The sequence below is a fragment of the Takifugu rubripes genome, chromosome 17 (assembly GCF_901000725.2).
Source record: "Takifugu rubripes chromosome 17, fTakRub1.2, whole genome shotgun sequence".
In the NCBI taxonomy this organism is placed as follows: domain Eukaryota; kingdom Metazoa; phylum Chordata; class Actinopteri; order Tetraodontiformes; family Tetraodontidae; genus Takifugu; species Takifugu rubripes.
The window spans coordinates 3,841,543-3,858,232 of record NC_042301.1 but is presented as its reverse complement, the minus strand read 5'-3'; the positions used below and the strand labels follow the sequence as shown (position 1 = coordinate 3,858,232).

The following is a 16,690-nucleotide window of genomic DNA, read 5'->3' as shown; positions in this document are numbered from 1 at the left end:
TCACCCTCTCCCTAGTTTACACAACACACACACACACACACACACACATTCTTCAGTAAGATTTGATTTGATCTGAGTGAAGCTCCACACACCGAATGTTTGTCCGTTTAAAAAACATTTGTGTAGCTCATAAAAGTTGAAATAAAACTTCATGTAAAGCTCATTTCCCTAATCTTTCTGACAGAGACTAAGATTTTTTGATTTCCATTCTTTTCTTTAATCCTGACTGTTCCTATTTCCTGTGGGTCAGTGGGAGCTGGACGTGCCTTTTCGATTTCATTTTCACAAATTTACCACTGATCCATATGAGGATACTTAAGGTATTTATCATGAGACACTAGTAACATTTCAGACAACAGGAAGTAAGATTCATGTGCCCAGCAGATATTCATAGAACTTGAAATCTGTTAAACAGCAGAAGAGCTTTAATCACATGGAGCCATTTCTGACTCAGGAATGACTAAATAATGTTGTGAAGATGCCATCAGCCCTGTTTATTTCTGTCTTTCTGCTCTGGTGCTGATTGACTGCCACTTCTGGGCATGTGAATGCAGGAATGCAGACTTGATTATAGTCACACACCATTCATCTATATTAACGGACCATTTTTAATCAGAATCTATAATTACATATTACAAATTATACAGTGCATTTTCTCAGTACATTTCATGTCAGTTCAGCAGGGAGTTATTTAGTTTACTGGGGCCAAAATGCAAACATCAGCAGAGGCCAGACACCGAGGGCTTCAAACAACCATCGTCTCTTTCACTGATGTTTTTTAGTAGAAGAATAAGACAACTCAGCCACAAGCTTGTGTCCATTAGCCATTTTACACAATGGTGCCTCTGCTTAAAAGAACAAAACAAATTCCATGTTAACTTAGATCATAATCTAACAATCCTGACTGTGAAACCAGTTCACCCTTACCACAGCGACCACAGAGCTTCCGCATTGACACCATCGGTTACCCACGCGTTTGTATTTAAGTGGATGGGAGGGAAACATTGAAAGGCAGCAGGGAACATGAAGACAATGAAAAAAAAATACATTGGAATGCAGCACTCTCCATCCTTTGGCTACTCAGACTGGCATGCATATGTGTGAGCGAACAATAGTTCATCGGTAAAGACCTTTTGAAAGGATTCTCTCTTGCGTGGTGTCGATTCTTCATTTATGTCCCAAAAAGGCACAGCTGCAGAAACAGGAAGCTACTGTATGTTGCGAAACTTCCTATTTGCATCTAATCGTTGTTTTATTTTTTTCAGCAAGCAAAGTATCCACAAGCACCGGAGGGAAAGGTGGGCGTCACTCGCTGGGCATCCTTTCCTACCCCATCCTCCATCACTGCTTCTGTGCCCCATTTCCTGCTTGTCCACCTCTACTCTGAGGTTTCCTCCTACCACCAGGTGAAAAAAGGTCTTCTACTCTGGAAACTCTGTGTGTAGGACTCACTGTTGGCTCTCTGAGGTGCTCTGGCTGTTTCAACAATTACCGGGGGCATCTGGACCAACTGTAAAGGTGTTTTAGCATCCTTCAGGGCTTGGCACAAGTTCAGGATCTAAGAAAAACAGAAAAGATATTAGATAATAGACACACATATAGTCATTGTTACAACCAAAAGTCCACAATACCAAATCTATCATACTGGTGATGCCATTGTCAGCAATTTTTTACCAAAATGTTTTTGCCAAAATGTCATTTTTCATTGTTTAAAATGGATTCTGAATTGCTCTAGTGTTTTATTGTCTTTAGTTATCGCTTTTATTAGCATTTTGGATCAACCGTGCTGCTTTTAAATGTCTTTTTGTTGAATCTATTACACCTGTGAAGGCTTGATTCTGCATCAATATGACAAATATCCAAATATTTAGGGGGAAAAAATGAGGAATTGTTCAAGGTTAAATTGGTTCATGTCTTTAAATCACAACAGCAATCAGCTTCAGTTTGTTTTTCAGAGAAAGAAAAAAAAAACTCACCTGGCCCCTCATTACGGCTGCTTGTTTGTAAAACTGCCCTCGGTCAAACCCAGGGTCTTTCTGTGAGACATGGAGCGTGTAAAAATGTTCAGAGCCAAACATAACAGTCACCTACTCGGCATCTTATGGCTCCTCTGATTTCAACAGCCTGGGTCACAGTACCTTGAATAGTTCATACAAGTCCTCTTCCAGGTCCTTGATGAAATTTGGGTCGCAGAGCTTAGGTAAGACCAACTCTCGGATTTCCTGGGAGAAACAGACTTTGGCCTGGGGAAGCCATGCCCAGTAAAATGGATCTGGGGTTTGAACAGCAAAAGATATTCATTTGTAAATAGCCAGTAAGGTGATAAAATGACTCACCAAATTCTTCCAGGCTCAAATAAGCATTCAGTGTAATCGGAAAAGGGGGTGCAGTGATTCATTAAAACCCGTTTGGCTGCATTTTCACCAAGTGGTTCGGTTCAGTGGAGTTAAAACGGAAACACTGATCTGCGCCCCAACTCTTGTTAATAACCTGTCCAATGAGGTACCAACATCATCAACTCAATCTGCCCAATCCAGCTTCAGTGATTTCAGTGAAGTTCTGTGGCTCGTTATAAGTATCTCTCTTTGTTTTTTTTTTTAATCGTGTGACATCATCAAGCATATTTATGTACCCCTGAATGTTGGAGGCACCTCCAGGGATGAAACCCCCAACAGCCAATGAACCGGAAAGCATCACCAGGCGAGTGCTACCTACTTTGACAGCAAAAGCTACCTTATAGCCGCCCGTTCAGATAGCGTTTCACCCACATTCTTTATCTTCTCTTGGTTTTTCACTACAAGATACGCATCAGGAGGGCCAGCTCGCCGATTGTCCTTCCGGTTTGTTTTTCTCCTGAAATTATCTTTAATAACGCTGACGACCTTCTGTGACATCGTGTATCCCTCTCCAATGTGAAAATGTCGCTCCGCATGGAGGTTTATGGGGGTTTCAGGCTAGTGGGTGCTTCAGGGGACTAAAATGTTAAACCCGGTTAATATTTGAAAATCAAATATTGTTGCCAGCCTTCATTTCCTGTACAGCTATGATGTCACTCAGCTTCTGTTGCCATCCGGCGTACACATCCCCCAACGGAAGACCAAGTCAGATCACGGCATACCACTCTAATACATAGTTATCATGAACAGAACTAAACCACTTAGTGGAAAATCAACTCAAGTGTTTTGGCTTACAGGCTCTCCAGGAGTCCGGATGTTTTAGAGGGAATGCCAGACCATTGTCTATTGCTGCCAGTTTGATGATGGGATTCTTCACCAGCACCCAGTCTGTGTCCTACAGAGGTGAGGATAATGGAATTCAGTAAGGCAAATAAAGACAAGCATTTTACAAGGCCTGTGCGAACCCTCACCCGATTTGTAGCAGAATCCATCGGACAGTCATACTTCAGCAACCAGTTGTCATTTCCCCTGTCTACAGAAATCATTTTAGAAAAATCATTCAGGAGAGCAAAATTCATTTTTGATGGGCAGAAAGAGAACATGCCAGTGTTTCTGATGATGTAGTCCAGCACCACGAGCCGCTCAAACTGCAACTGGAGTTGACGGTTCGTGTTTTCAGGCAGCGGCTCAGCTTCAAACCTCCGGAGCCAGAAATCTGCATCCTTGTATCCATCAACAAACAGCTGGAAAGACCCAACCTGGATGGACAGCAATGCAAAAAAACATTTTCTTAGACACTGGATAACATATTTTATCTCCAATATCATACATGACATGAACTATTGTGACAGTGGTTATACATCATGACGCCCCTAATGTTAATACATATGTCCTTTTCTATTATATCTAAGTAAAAGTGACTAATTATAGAATAAATCAAACTGAATGTAAGAACTACTCAAAGCCATTACCTTTGGTGGCAGCCCAATCCTGTGGAATCTTTGGCCCACCTTAGGTACCTTCTCCAGAGCTAGCCTCTTTCCACGAGACTTTACCCTGTCGATCGCACTGTAGTTGAATGTTTCACTTGCCAGGTACACCACCTATGCATAGATATAAAGGAATGGAAACTTCTTCCAATTTTGCTTCAGCAAACATGGTCTTCAGGCAATAATGTAAATGTATTTAAAAGGTGGAGATAGAGTGTGTGTCTGGACCTTGGTCTTAGGGACTATGTTGAGTTCTAATTTTTGATCAACCAGACTGGCCCCAGCTTCCGAGAGGTAACCCTGGTTGAGTACCAAACAGTCACGGCCAAAGCAACAGGGACAACAGAGTTTCTGGAGCCACTTTGTCCACTTGGGGTTCAACTGACCATATGGTTCCTCATTCTTAGGTTTAAAGACCCCTATAATTTTCTGTGGAGAGAAAGAGCGAGAGACATTAAAGAGGATAGGATTCAAGAAGAAGCAAGCAGAGGAGAGACAAAGCTGGAAGAAACCTCAGTTAATATCCATGAATCAAAGCCGCCTTTGAAAATTGAAAACTGTCTTCACAGCCTAAAGGCACGGAGGTTTGATATTGATACCATTAAGGTCTTGTGTCGTATTTAAGCCGTACCCTGAAAACCACACGGCAGTAACTGTAGTACTGCACATACGGACACACAACGTGATCAAAATGTGAAATTTGGTTATCGGAAAGAATGACATGCCCGTCCAGAGCAAACACATGACCACTAAGCACATTGGTGACTCACTAAAGAAGCTGAAGAGGTGTGGGAGAGGGTGTAATGGGAGTAAGTGATTGGACCAATACTACCCCCCTCCACACACACACACACACACACACACACACACACACACACACACACACACACACACACACACACACACAAATACACAGTGCTTACAAAGTTTCAGTTTCATAAGCCTCTAATGAGAGAAGAAATTGGCATTGGCAACTATTGGTCCTTCTAGTCCGATAACCAAGAAACTAATTGTGTAATTTCTAAGAATGTAGGCAGAAGTTCCATAGGGTTCAGTCCCTCTTTGGGACTAAAGTTAGTGCAGCAGATGGAAGATGTTCCTGAGAATTTTTAATGCCTGACCAAAGTTTTTACACTTTTCTCAACCATGTGCACTTGGAATGCCAACATCGTTACCTAAAACACCAGGCTTAACCTTACTTTTGCGATCAATTCCCCTCTTTGTTCAGAGACCTTGCTGCCAATTGACCAAAGAACAAAGGCCAAAAGAAGAAGTTATACATCCTCCTAACTGTTGGTGGTAGATATTTTGAAACAAATTGTGTCAAGTCATCACATACTCTTTAAAGGCCTTTGCGAGAGCCAATTATAGTTTAAAACAAATACTGAAATCTCTTCTTCGTGTAATATTCTAGATACCTAAATGGCCCGTGTGTGCAGGTGGTAAATGAAAGTTTCCTCTTACCCCCTGAGAATCTTTGACAAAATAGCTTCCACTGGATCCTTGGTAGATTCTCTCTGGGTAGATCCCTTCTTCTATGGCTCGCTCGGCCTTTCGGATGATCTCTCTGAACTCGGGATCCTCCGGGAACTCGTTCCTGTGCGGTTCCCTCTGTGAAGAACCACGATCTCGGTCCAGAAGCGGCTGTCTCTCTCGACTGCGTCCAGGACTGCCCGCCGGGATGCGAACCACAGACCCCGGTGTACCCCCAAAAGCACCCCGGGGACTGGGGGGCTCTGTGGGACAATAGTTGAAATCACCAGAGTCTCTAAGCGGCGAAACAAGCGGACTCGTCTCGTCCATTATTCCGGACGAAGACTAGAAATTTACGAAGAAAAGACAATGGTGAAGTAAACAGCAAAACCACTGTAGTGTTAGCTAGTACTAGGAAGCTGAAGTTAAAAAAAAAATAGGAAAGCAGTCACATGACTGTCAGCTTCCGGATAGAGGCGGGACCTGTTGAATGTTCGCCTTTTTAACCAATGAGCGTTCATCTAGTCCTGTCAACAGAGCAGCTCCTGACGTTGATTGGAAGGTATCCTTCCGCCCACAGAAAACACCGTGGTTTAACAAATCAATGAGCGCACAAAAACCTCGAGAAATTAAGACTATCAGATTACTGTTTAACATGCTATATCGATCTGACGGGGCAGGGACTGAGTGTTCTAATTTGTCAGCTATATACAAGTTGTTCGTCCAAATATTGACATATTAGTGATATCCAACAATATGCGGTCATATAGCGCCTTCGAAAGGGTCGGAGCACCTCCGGGCGGTGATGAGCGTGCGGACGTGCCGCTGCCCGCATCCTGCTGCCTCCCTCCTGCTGTGCGAGCAGTCGCTCACGAATCTCGTCCTCTGATTGGTTGAGACCACCAGGAAACTGGCTCGGCTCCTTCAAACGCAGGCAGGGCGCACACTCTTCTTTTCCACAGCAGATACACGCTACCCGCATTTAGGCGTCGCATTTTGGCCGTGGGGCAAAGGCAGGACAAATCTGCTGTCGTCGCTGCCGTGTTGGAAGGTTCAGTCGCGTCAGATATTCCTGGAAACCCGCACAGAGGGCATCATTGCGAGGATGGCTGCCTATAAACTGGTCTTGATCCGCCATGGGGAGAGCTGCTGGAACCAGGAGAATCGCTTCTGCGGCTGGTACGATGCGGACCTAAGTGAGACCGGGGAGCAGGAGGCGAAGAGAGGAGGACAAGCGCTGAAAGGTAACCGACTGCGTAACAGGCCCGGTGCGGCTTTCCATCCGTGCCTGGATTAGTCCTTTTGATGCTTATGCAACTCAGAATGTGCAAACAGGTAGCCGGCAACCCTCGACGCAGACCGGTGCTTAGACGAATTCGACTACCACTCTTTTTACCTCTCTTTGTCTAAATCCATATATACGTCTAATGCTACCCTATAAAAAATATCTTCTCTAGTTTTCCTCTATGTTTAACCAACATTTTAGGGGGAACTGATCGCAATAGTACAACCGGGTCTCATCAAATAGTTCTCCCTCTTTAATTGCATACAAAGTGCTCTTTATGTTCAATAGCAAATCCTATAAGAAATCTAAAGTATAAGTTAATTCTTTTCCCCTGTGATTTGAGATGTGGGCAGTGAGCAAAAATGTATTGCCACTAAAGTGATGGTACTGCGCATGCGTAGACCCACCGGGCCGCATTGAAGCGCGGACATGATGGTACTTGAAATCGTTGGATGGAGCGGACGAAGAAAGCGGAGGTGGTAGTCTGTTACAGATCCAGACATGTTATAAATTGGACTTTGTCAGTCTCGTCTATTCCTGTTTTATTTTAATTCCATGTTTAAAATGCAAGAGAATATCTGATTAGCCGAAACATGTGCAGGTAAATAGTGTAAGCCAGAGTAGTGGTAGCCCTAATTTCCAAATTATTTTTTTTTCAGACGTTTGGATAAAACGTGATGAGTAAAAATCAGGGCCAAAAGGTTTTATCATTTACATAAAAAAAGATTAGGTCACAACCCAACATTTGAAATGGAAACTCTAGTTGAAATACAATATTAATGTTTGAATTTCAGATTCCTTTTTTTTTTTTTTTACAGTTTAGGATTTTATATTTTTAGTTTCAAATATTTTTTTCAGAGGCAGAGATCATCCTGTATTTTGTTGCCCTTGAGGATTGTAGGCCAATGTTACACGTTAAAATCAACGCACAATATCAGTCATATTGACAAGACAACGCCAATCGCAAAGTTGCAGATTTCTAAGTTGCACAATATGTAGTCAACATATTATGGCACAATATAAACTGTCTGTATTGGTGTTCCTATCCTCCTCGACGCCCTCGGGCCACTGCGAAGGCAATGCAGCGCACATGTGAGGAGAGCACAGCCAAACATGACTTGTGTGATCTTTGTCTACTGAGAGATTGTTGTGTATTTGTTACTGGGACACATTTTGTAACACGCACTGCTCTTTGCATCAGGCATCCTCTGCTGTTGGCTATGATTCCAAAAAATTATGGCATCCGCAATGCCTGTCAGACTGCAGTCTGTCAATTCCACAATGGCATCCTTTGTCTGACTAAGCAAAATCAACCACAAAAAGAGAAGAATCTGAAACATAAAGAAGGCAGCTCTTCATTGTGTTTGCTCGGACGTGACTCTAACAATATAACCTGTCTGTGATGAAAAATTGACCTGTCAGTTCCGTTACATGAATCAAAACTTACTCAAACCAAATATCGTCACACTCAGTCCTTCATTTTCCTATATTTCCCTTGTCCTGTCTTAGATGCTGGCTATGAATTTGACATTTGCTACACCTCTGTGCTGAAGAGGGCCATCCGCACTCTGTGGTTTGTTCTGGAGAGCATTGACCAGATGTGGTTGCCGGTCCACCGTACCTGGCGCCTCAATGAGCGCCACTACGGTGGTCTGACGGGTCTCAACAAGGCTGAAACAGCAGCTAAACACGGGGAAGCCCAGGTCAAGATCTGGAGGCGCTCTTTTGACATCCCACCCCCAACCATGGATGAGGGCCATGATTTCTATGAGACAATAAGCAAGGTGACATCAGAGGAAATGGCAAATGTTTATTACAGTATGTGCCCTCATTGACATTAATTGTTGGTTGCAGGACCGTCGTTATGCTGACCTGACTGAGGACCAGCTCCCCAGCTGCGAGAGCCTCAAAGACACCATCGCCAGGGCGCTGCCATTTTGGAATGAAGAGATCGTTCCACAGATCAAGGAGGGAAAGAGGGTGCTGATTGCTGCCCATGGCAACAGTCTCCGTGGCATTGTGAAGCATCTAGAGGGTAAAATGAAAAATCTTTATTTAATAAGTGCATAAAAATCACCATCTGAAAACACTGAGAGCGTATGTATAGATGGAAATATGATTTAAGTCATGGTTTTTTAAATGTAAACACTAACAACAGCTGAAAATTTAGTGAAGTGGTGGAAGAGTTAAGTTTTAATAAACACATGTGGCTGATTGATGCAAGCTTGTGTAAACCTTTTAATAGCAGATCCACAGAACCTTTACTTTTCTTTCTTTGTCCGATACTATTCCCAGGTATGTCAGAAGAGGCTATCATGGACCTGAACCTGCCAACAGGTATCCCTATTGTTTATGAGCTGGACAAGAACCTGAAGCCACTGGGATCTATGCAGTTCTTGGGAGATGAGGAAACAGTCAAGAAGGCCATGGAGGCTGTTGCTGCTCAGGGCAAAGCCAAAAAGTAGAATCCCAGCCTCAGAATATGGATCAATCACATGCTGTTTAGAAATTCTGTTTATTTATCATTTGCAGATGCTGTGTATTTGTAAAACTGCATGCACACACACACAAACACACACACAGATTTTATTTTTAAAAATGCCCTCAGGTTTCACAGGAGATTCGAGAACCCTAACCCTAACCCTTTACTCAGGAGGGATTGTATACATTACACACCACACAAAAGGCATTTGTTGAATATAAAAATATGGATTGTTATGCTCTGCACTGATTTTCATTCATGCTTGTGTTAAGAAAATAAATAAATGTTACCCATTAAGTGAAGACACTGAATTTTGTGGTATCATTGTTGGCTCTGTGTTAACTACACTTCCATACATAACTGTGCTACATTAAGACATGTACAGTGATCCCTCGTTTATCGCGGGAGTTACGTTCCAAAAGTAACACGCGAAAAGTGAAATCCGCGAAGTAGCAACTTTATTTTTTTAAATTATTTTACAATGCAATACTGAACAGTAGAATGAAACCAAACATCAAAACCTGTTTTAAAGCCCAAAATTTGTTTAAAACAATAATTTTAATCTAGTAATACAAGGTTGGAAACATTGTCACTGGCGTATTTCCCAGTCCCAGCTGTGCCTCTTCGTCCTGACTCCGCTCCGCTGGAGCGTCTGTTTCTACTGGAGGCGCAGGAGTCTTTCTCCGAGAGAAGAACATTGTTATGGGTAGTTGTTGGCGCTCTTTCTTTTTCTGAGCAAGAAGATTTTTATAAACGGATATGCCACCTTCGATTATATTTGAGAACTGCAATGAACGACTCGCAAAAAAAATCCGCGAAGCAGCGAAGCCGCGAAAGATGAACCGCGATATAGCGAGGGATCACTGTACAGTATAATTGCGACCACGTAAGACCCCGCCCATTGCAGGAGGAGGTCCACGTGCGGGATGGCCGATGCCTTTTTGCACATGCGCAGTACAAATTCTATTGCGTCAGATCACCGCGCGAAGCCCGTCGTCATCAATAAGCGACTCGCGCGTGCATCACAACAAAATGTCCGCGAAAGTTTGTATACCAGGTGAGTCCCCTTTATCTTTTTACGCCTGTTTAGCCTTCTTAGACGCGCTGCTGTAAACTGGGAATATCAGCTAGTTTAGGTTTGTGTCTCCCACTGCCACTGTACTGTGTCACCCTCAGCGCCTCTTCTGCTACCAGCCCACTTCCCACTTTCTACAGACAGGGCTACTTGCTGCTCTGTGTTGACGTAAATGTCTTTCTAAAAAAAGACTACTCCAATGTTCATAATAAACGCCGTCTTAGGTATATTGATTGGTGTCCCTTCAGTAGATGAGATGATGTTTGCATACTTATTTCTTCTATAGGTTTATGCAACAAGCTCGGCGTGCAGGCGACCACACCAATATGGTGTTTCACTTTTTGCTTCATGGTCACATAATGCACACGACTTCATGGTTTTTATTCTTTCCAGGTGAAAAGCTGTGCAGTGCTGAAGACTGTGTTCTGGGCACGGGGGTATACCTGAGGCATGGCTACATACACTCCTCACTAGCAGGCTATGTCGTTAGGAAAAGTGAGGGGAAAGAGGTAACTGTTTCGTGTGATGTTAGCCTGTATGTATGGTTACAAGCATTAATATTATTTTGTATGTTGGAATGCTATGGTAGCTACCCATGATCTCTGTGGTGAGAGGAACAGAATTACAACTGCTACCAGATGTGGGAGCAATAGTCACCTGTAAGGTATGAAAGGAGGAAAAGTGACTGAGAATCACCTGAGCGTTTCATGGTTTCTCCTGGCACCTCATCAAACTTTAATTGTACAGGTGACCAGCATCAACCCAAGATTTGCCAAAGTCCACATCCTAAAGGTCGGGTCCACGTCATTGAAGGACCACTTCAAAGGAACAATCAGGTAACGGGACAAAGAAAAGCATCTGTATTGCTTTCTATTTTATTTCTCTGCAACACTATTGACTGAACTTGCTCTGACAGGAAAGAAGATGTTCGTGCGACAGAGAAAGACAAGGTGTGTTTCAATCTTCTGAGCATTACTTCTGCAGCTCGCAGTTGTTTAACAAAGATTGGGGTTTTTTGTTGCAGGTGGAGATTTACAAAAGCTTCAGGCCTGGTGACATTGTCCTGGCAAAAGTTGTATCCTTAACCCTCTATAGAATCTAGAACACAATATTAAGTAAAGTAGATAAAATAAGTATTAAACATTTCACCAGTTTTCCTCAGGAAATATATTTCTTTACGTGCTCTTGCCAAATTTTAACCAAATGTTAGCAACAACCAAAATAAATGAAAACTAAAAGTTTTCAAAATGTATGTATAATCTTTGCTGTCAATACTTGACCTGTCACATCAGATGTCTCTTGGTAATGTGGAGTCCAGCTACCTGTTGACAACAGCAGAGAATGAACTGGGGGTGGTGGTAGCACACAGTGAATCAGGTAAACGTCACCGCTCACTTCAACATTGTGAACACAAGGTGGCGACAAAGTAACACAGCAAAATCGATCCAGAAATGTGACCAATTAAAACTTTTTGTTCTCCAGGTGCAGTGATGGTTCCAATCAGTTGGAGTGAGATGCAGTGCCCACTGACTTATGCTAAAGAGTTACGTAAAGTTGCACGAGTGCAGGCCAAACATCTAGAGGCATGAGGGACGGGAGCCCACTAGCCATTCTCTCTCATCACATAGTTCTGTTGTGACACAGCAAGGAGGTTATCTATGCAGGTGTCAATGTACAGGTGCCAGCTTGGCAAATGATCTCAAGGACATTTTAGTTTGGAAAGCTGGTTATTTAAGCTGGTCTCTTGGCTCTTTTGTACAGCATCCAAAATTACTCCTGTGGTCCAGGAATTTTCCAGAAATGCAGAGTCTAGCCGTAAGAACAAAACATCCTTTTTTGCGAGGGTTACTTTCTTTTAAACAGTTTATAACATTTCTTGACTGAAGTTATTTTGACCGTGCCTCACCCCCGTCTCTGCATATTTTTACTAAAATGAAGAAAATCAATATGTGACTCATTCATCAATATAAAAACACACTCAAAGAGTTTTATATCATTGGTACCAAATATTTATTACATGCAGACTGCTGTTGATGCGGTCATTTTGGCTCTCACATGATTACAAATGAATAAAAACCTAATTACGGTTCAATCATCAAAGCGCACTGATCGTGATGCATTGACATCAATGAAAAACTTCTTATTTACTGGTGCAGTAAACCCAATCCCTGCTCCCCTGTTGCTGGAGTCAAGTCTGCGCGAGTGTGCACGGTCAAATTCGTCCAGAAGTTTCTGCTGTAGCTGCTGCTGTCCATGCGTCCCGAGGGCCATATTTGCTCCTGTGGCGGTGGTTGTAGCGGGCTGAAACCCCTTTTTGAAGCCGCCCATCAGGCGAAGGAACTTCTGCTGTTTTTCAGAGCTGTCGAACTGCGCTGTGCTCCACTGACCCAAACCCTGAAGAACAGACCCAAGAACATTAAAATCTACAGTGGAAAAATCTGCTGTCGTCTCCTGAGGACCAAAACAAAGCAAGTGGATAGTGGTCCAAAGAAACCTGCACTTATCAAGCACTGTTATTGAGTTACGCTGTAGGTAATAAAAGCTTTAATAACCATGCGGTGGGTTCTAGAGGGGTGATAGCAGCTTGAGTTTACAACAAAATGGAAACTGCAGGAACAATAGGGTACTCGTTCATGTAATACACCAACAGAAAGGTGCTACTTCCCCTCTACAGGCATGTTTTTGCTGCCATGGGAACCTTACCTGGAGGAGACGTCCATCCATCACTTGTGTTCTTCTGGTACAAGAAATGAAATACTACAAAACACACTGAACTGCTTTTTAAACGAAAATGATTTGGAGGGTCTTATACTGACCGAAGGACTGGCAGGTATTTGCGGGCGTGACGCCTGGTCGTTCTCCGTCTGTAACGCTCGTCTCCGCTCCTGTGACAAAATTCACTTCAGTGGAGAGAAGCTAAAGGGCATTAAAGCCTCATAACAGACAGAATTTAAATAAGCTCAAGCCAGAAGTTTAGCTTGGACAACTGAAACAGTGATGTGTTTTTAGTTTGCCAGAAAGATGAAGAGGTAATTCCTACTGTGCAGACACAACAAACACCGGTTTCTTTAATTCCATTTCTGCTTAACTGACAGGATGCCATGATAATAAAGAACGTGGCTCGCCTGGTTGATGGTGACCTCGTCAGTGTTTCCATTCTTCACAGACAAAAACACCACATCCATCTGAGACAGCTCCTGGAACAAATATTCATCCAGAATTTATGAAAAACAAAGTTAAAAGCCTGAAAATGGATCCGGTGCTTCTTAGACTGCCCACTTACATTCTGATCTTCCACCTCTTCTTTAACCTTCTTTGTCTTCTTCGGTTTCGGGGCATTACCAGAACACAGATGCTCCGCTGGGGCGTCCACCATCGTGGTGTGCTCTTTTCGTTTGTTCTTTTTTCTGCCCGTTCCCGTGAGCTTTTCTTCACTCTGCTGCTCCTCAGAATTCACTAATGGGGGTTCAGCCTCATCTTGAACACTGCGCTTTTTACTTTTCTTCTTCTGCCTCAGCTGTGGCTCCTCAACATCAGCACACTCCAAAGCTGTTTTTTTAGGCTTCTTTTTCTCCTCTTTCATATGATCACTCTTTGCAGGGTTCTCTTTCTTCTTCTTGACATCATCTTTAATTTCAGCCGCTGTCACTTTATTTCCATGTTCTCTTGTCTTCACTTTTTTATTCTTTACAGGTTTTAGAGCCATTTTGCTCTGTTTTACCCCTTCACTGTCACCTGTTTCTTCTGCTGTCTCTTGATCCTCAGCCACAATTTGGGGGGACTTTTTATGCTTTTTTGAGTGTTTTTCCTCTATAGCATCAGATGTTTTCTCATCAGCTGTATTCTTTTTCTTTTCTTTAGCCCATTCTACAGTCTCTGCATTTTTTTTCTTTTTGATTTTCTTTGGCTCCTCCTTCACATCTATTTCTACATGTTCTAAATCAGCACATGTAGACTTTTTCCTCTTTTTATTGTCTTTAATTTTACACAATGGAGTTTCTATTTTATAGTCACTATCCTGCTTTTCTTCTTTTTCTTTTTTTTACTGATGTCTTCACCATCTGTGGTGTTGAACAAACATTCATTGACATATTTTTCCTTCTTCTTTCCAGCTTTTTCATCAGCCTGAACACAAGACTCCTTTTCTTGACAAAGAACTGTTAAGATTCTGTCATTAACACAGTCGTTTTTCTGTAGAGAGGCTTTTTCATTCTTATTTTTTTTCACCTTTTTCAATTTTTTCTCTTCAGTCATCTCTTCCTTACTCTTCACATTCACCCCTTCATAAAAATGAGTTTTAGTTTGTCTGCAGAAACAAAGATCAGTTGTAAAACAGTAACTATATTACAAATTGATCAAATTGCGAGACTTAAAAGTATGTGATCAGATATGAAATTTAATCTGTCGTGATAATCTCATTGGCCATTAAAATCGGGCAAGGTCGGAGAATTATTCAGGATTTTGTATTTTTCAAAACAACAGCATGCTTTGAGAAATTATTAGTAATCTACGTGTAAAATTTCGGCATTCCAGTGAAAAATTAGTGTTTTTTTTAATACTATTGCAAAAATCCTAACCCCAACGTGTGAAAGAGGGAATAAATTAAACTTACTTACTGATTTTAGTAAACAAACGTGTGATTCAAGCGTGTTTCTTAACCCGGAAGTTCATTTTCTATTTCCGGAAGCTGCTTCTCTACTACTTCCGTTAAGGGCCAAGCAGGCTTCTGTAGTAACGCATGTTCACGTGATTTATTATTACACTTTCACGCCCAGGTTGTTATTCTGGAGTGTATTTATTCTCAAATTAAAGGTCAGAGAGATCTCATGTACAGGTAAAATGTATATATTTTTTAAATAATTAAGTTATTTAATGATCCTCCCTTTTTCAAATTTGTTGTAATAAACAACTAAGTGAGAGACTGATGTGGTGTGTTATTTGTTAACTTTATTCAATAAACATATTTACCAAACACATTTGCAGTCAGTTGGAAAAGTAAACATATTGCAGACACATTTTTAGCAATAGATACATATCCAACCTCATAAATAACTGAAGGAAACACTTAACAATCTTGTACAAGATCAATTAACATAATGTTATGGAACCATTTATTGTTTATTGAAAAATATAACCAAGTGGTAAAGCTGCCATATGCTTTTCTGGTTTTAACTGCCAGGGTTTGTATCATAATCAGTGTAATCCTGTGGCGTCCCAGAGCAGTTTGTGCAATTATTATTATTATTAGTAGTAGTAGTAGTAGTAGTAGTAGTAGTAGTAGTATTAGTATTATTATTATTATTCCCACAGACAGATCCTGGCAGCTTCCATCTGAACTCCTGCAGCCTCTGGAAGTCATTTATCTTTAATGGCTAAATATGTAGTAGAGGGTATTTTAAGAACATTATACGCAAAGGAATCATACAGTCTGCGACATCTTCATCTGTCAGTCGCACAGCATATGGAAAATACCGGAAACTCTGCGTTGATGAATTAACCACTCTGTGCAAATCACATTACAGACATTCATGTTCAGCTGTCATAAAAGTGACGGTGCGTTATTGGAGCATCTCCAAGGTGGAATTTGGATATTTACATAGTTAAAACAAAGTTATATAGGATAAGTAAAACACATTCCAAACACACTTTTGTTCAACATTACAGCGCACATTTCAAAGAAGCCTGTTTCAGTTTAGGCTTACCACAAAAGTGCTTGTTCACATGCGCGTGAATGGGCAATGTTCAATTGGGCATTTACACTTTTTTCTTCTTTGAAATTAAAATATCAAGACTTTAACTGGCACAAAGGAGTATTGTTTGTATTTGGGAAAGCCAAAGCGAGCCATCAGGCTGTTCAACTCCTCACAGGGGGGGAGGAGGGCCAACAGGAGAACTGGAACATTTTTATAGTTCTATATTTATATTCATATTCTATTTTTAATTTATTCTATTTTATTTCTTATTTTATTATATTTTTATTATCTTTAATAGGTTTGATGGGGTGAAATGGTGGTGGGAAATTTTGTAGATGCTTGTAGATCTTTGGAGATGCTAATTTCCCTGGTGGACACCCCCTAAAGGGATCAATAAAGTACTCTTGAATCTTGAATCTTGAATCTTGAATCTTGAAAGAAAGGAGCATTTTAAATTATCAGATGTAGGGTCCGTCCTGAGCTGCTGTAGCTTAGCAGCTGTATGGGGGAACCCACAGCACCCAGAGAGAGTGTTTCTCAACACAAAAAGGCCTGATGGATCTGGGGATTGCACCCATGACCTTCCTGTTGTGAGGCAATTGTTGCTACTCACTGGTGTTTATATCTACAGTGGTGAATCGCTGAATGTGTCCCGCAATATTCAACACATTCCAATATTCGAAGAGCAAGCTATGACAAAATAATTATGAGCACAACACTTCCTGCATTTGAAATAAAGAAATGGAAAACACACAAGCTCCAATTACATGGAATTCGATGTCTCCTTCAGGGAAAC

General features: G+C 41.7%; 4 protein-coding genes across 4 annotated transcripts; 2 read left to right on the top strand and 2 right to left on the bottom strand.

Moving 5' to 3' along the window:
- Positions 1 to 584: 584 nt before the first annotated feature.
- On the bottom strand, positions 585 to 5,817 carry pi4k2a (phosphatidylinositol 4-kinase type 2 alpha). The gene is made up of 9 exons (XM_003972024.3): positions 5,351 to 5,817; positions 4,115 to 4,315; positions 3,869 to 4,000; positions 3,502 to 3,655; positions 3,368 to 3,429; positions 3,192 to 3,291; positions 2,139 to 2,272; positions 1,977 to 2,036; positions 585 to 1,558 (listed from the first exon to the last, which is right to left on the bottom strand). The coding sequence occupies exons 1-9, from the start codon at positions 5,687 to 5,689 to the stop codon at positions 1,397 to 1,399; spliced, it is 1,344 nt and encodes a 447-aa protein (XP_003972073.1). The 5' UTR covers positions 5,690 to 5,817; the 3' UTR covers positions 585 to 1,396.
- A 423-nt stretch (positions 5,818 to 6,240) lies between these two features.
- pgam1b (phosphoglycerate mutase 1b) lies at positions 6,241 to 9,437 on the top strand. The gene is made up of 4 exons (XM_003972025.3): positions 6,241 to 6,603; positions 8,154 to 8,428; positions 8,499 to 8,679; positions 8,940 to 9,437. The coding sequence occupies exons 1-4, from the start codon at positions 6,465 to 6,467 to the stop codon at positions 9,107 to 9,109; spliced, it is 765 nt and encodes a 254-aa protein (XP_003972074.1). The 5' UTR covers positions 6,241 to 6,464; the 3' UTR covers positions 9,110 to 9,437.
- A 650-nt stretch (positions 9,438 to 10,087) lies between these two features.
- exosc1 (exosome component 1) lies at positions 10,088 to 12,344 on the top strand. The gene is made up of 8 exons (XM_003972026.3): positions 10,088 to 10,183; positions 10,595 to 10,710; positions 10,791 to 10,865; positions 10,949 to 11,037; positions 11,118 to 11,151; positions 11,226 to 11,276; positions 11,494 to 11,578; positions 11,684 to 12,344. The coding sequence occupies exons 1-8, from the start codon at positions 10,159 to 10,161 to the stop codon at positions 11,788 to 11,790; spliced, it is 582 nt and encodes a 193-aa protein (XP_003972075.1). The 5' UTR covers positions 10,088 to 10,158; the 3' UTR covers positions 11,791 to 12,344.
- Positions 12,260 to 14,920, bottom strand: knop1 (lysine-rich nucleolar protein 1). Its single transcript, XM_011612444.2, has 5 exons — positions 14,818 to 14,920; positions 13,485 to 14,507; positions 13,327 to 13,398; positions 13,018 to 13,086; positions 12,260 to 12,595 (listed from the first exon to the last, which is right to left on the bottom strand). Exons 2-5 carry the CDS (start codon positions 13,905 to 13,907, stop codon positions 12,290 to 12,292), a joined length of 870 nt encoding a protein of 289 aa, XP_011610746.2. The 5' UTR covers positions 13,908 to 14,507; positions 14,818 to 14,920; the 3' UTR covers positions 12,260 to 12,289.
- Between the last annotated feature and the right edge of the window lie 1,770 nt (positions 14,921 to 16,690).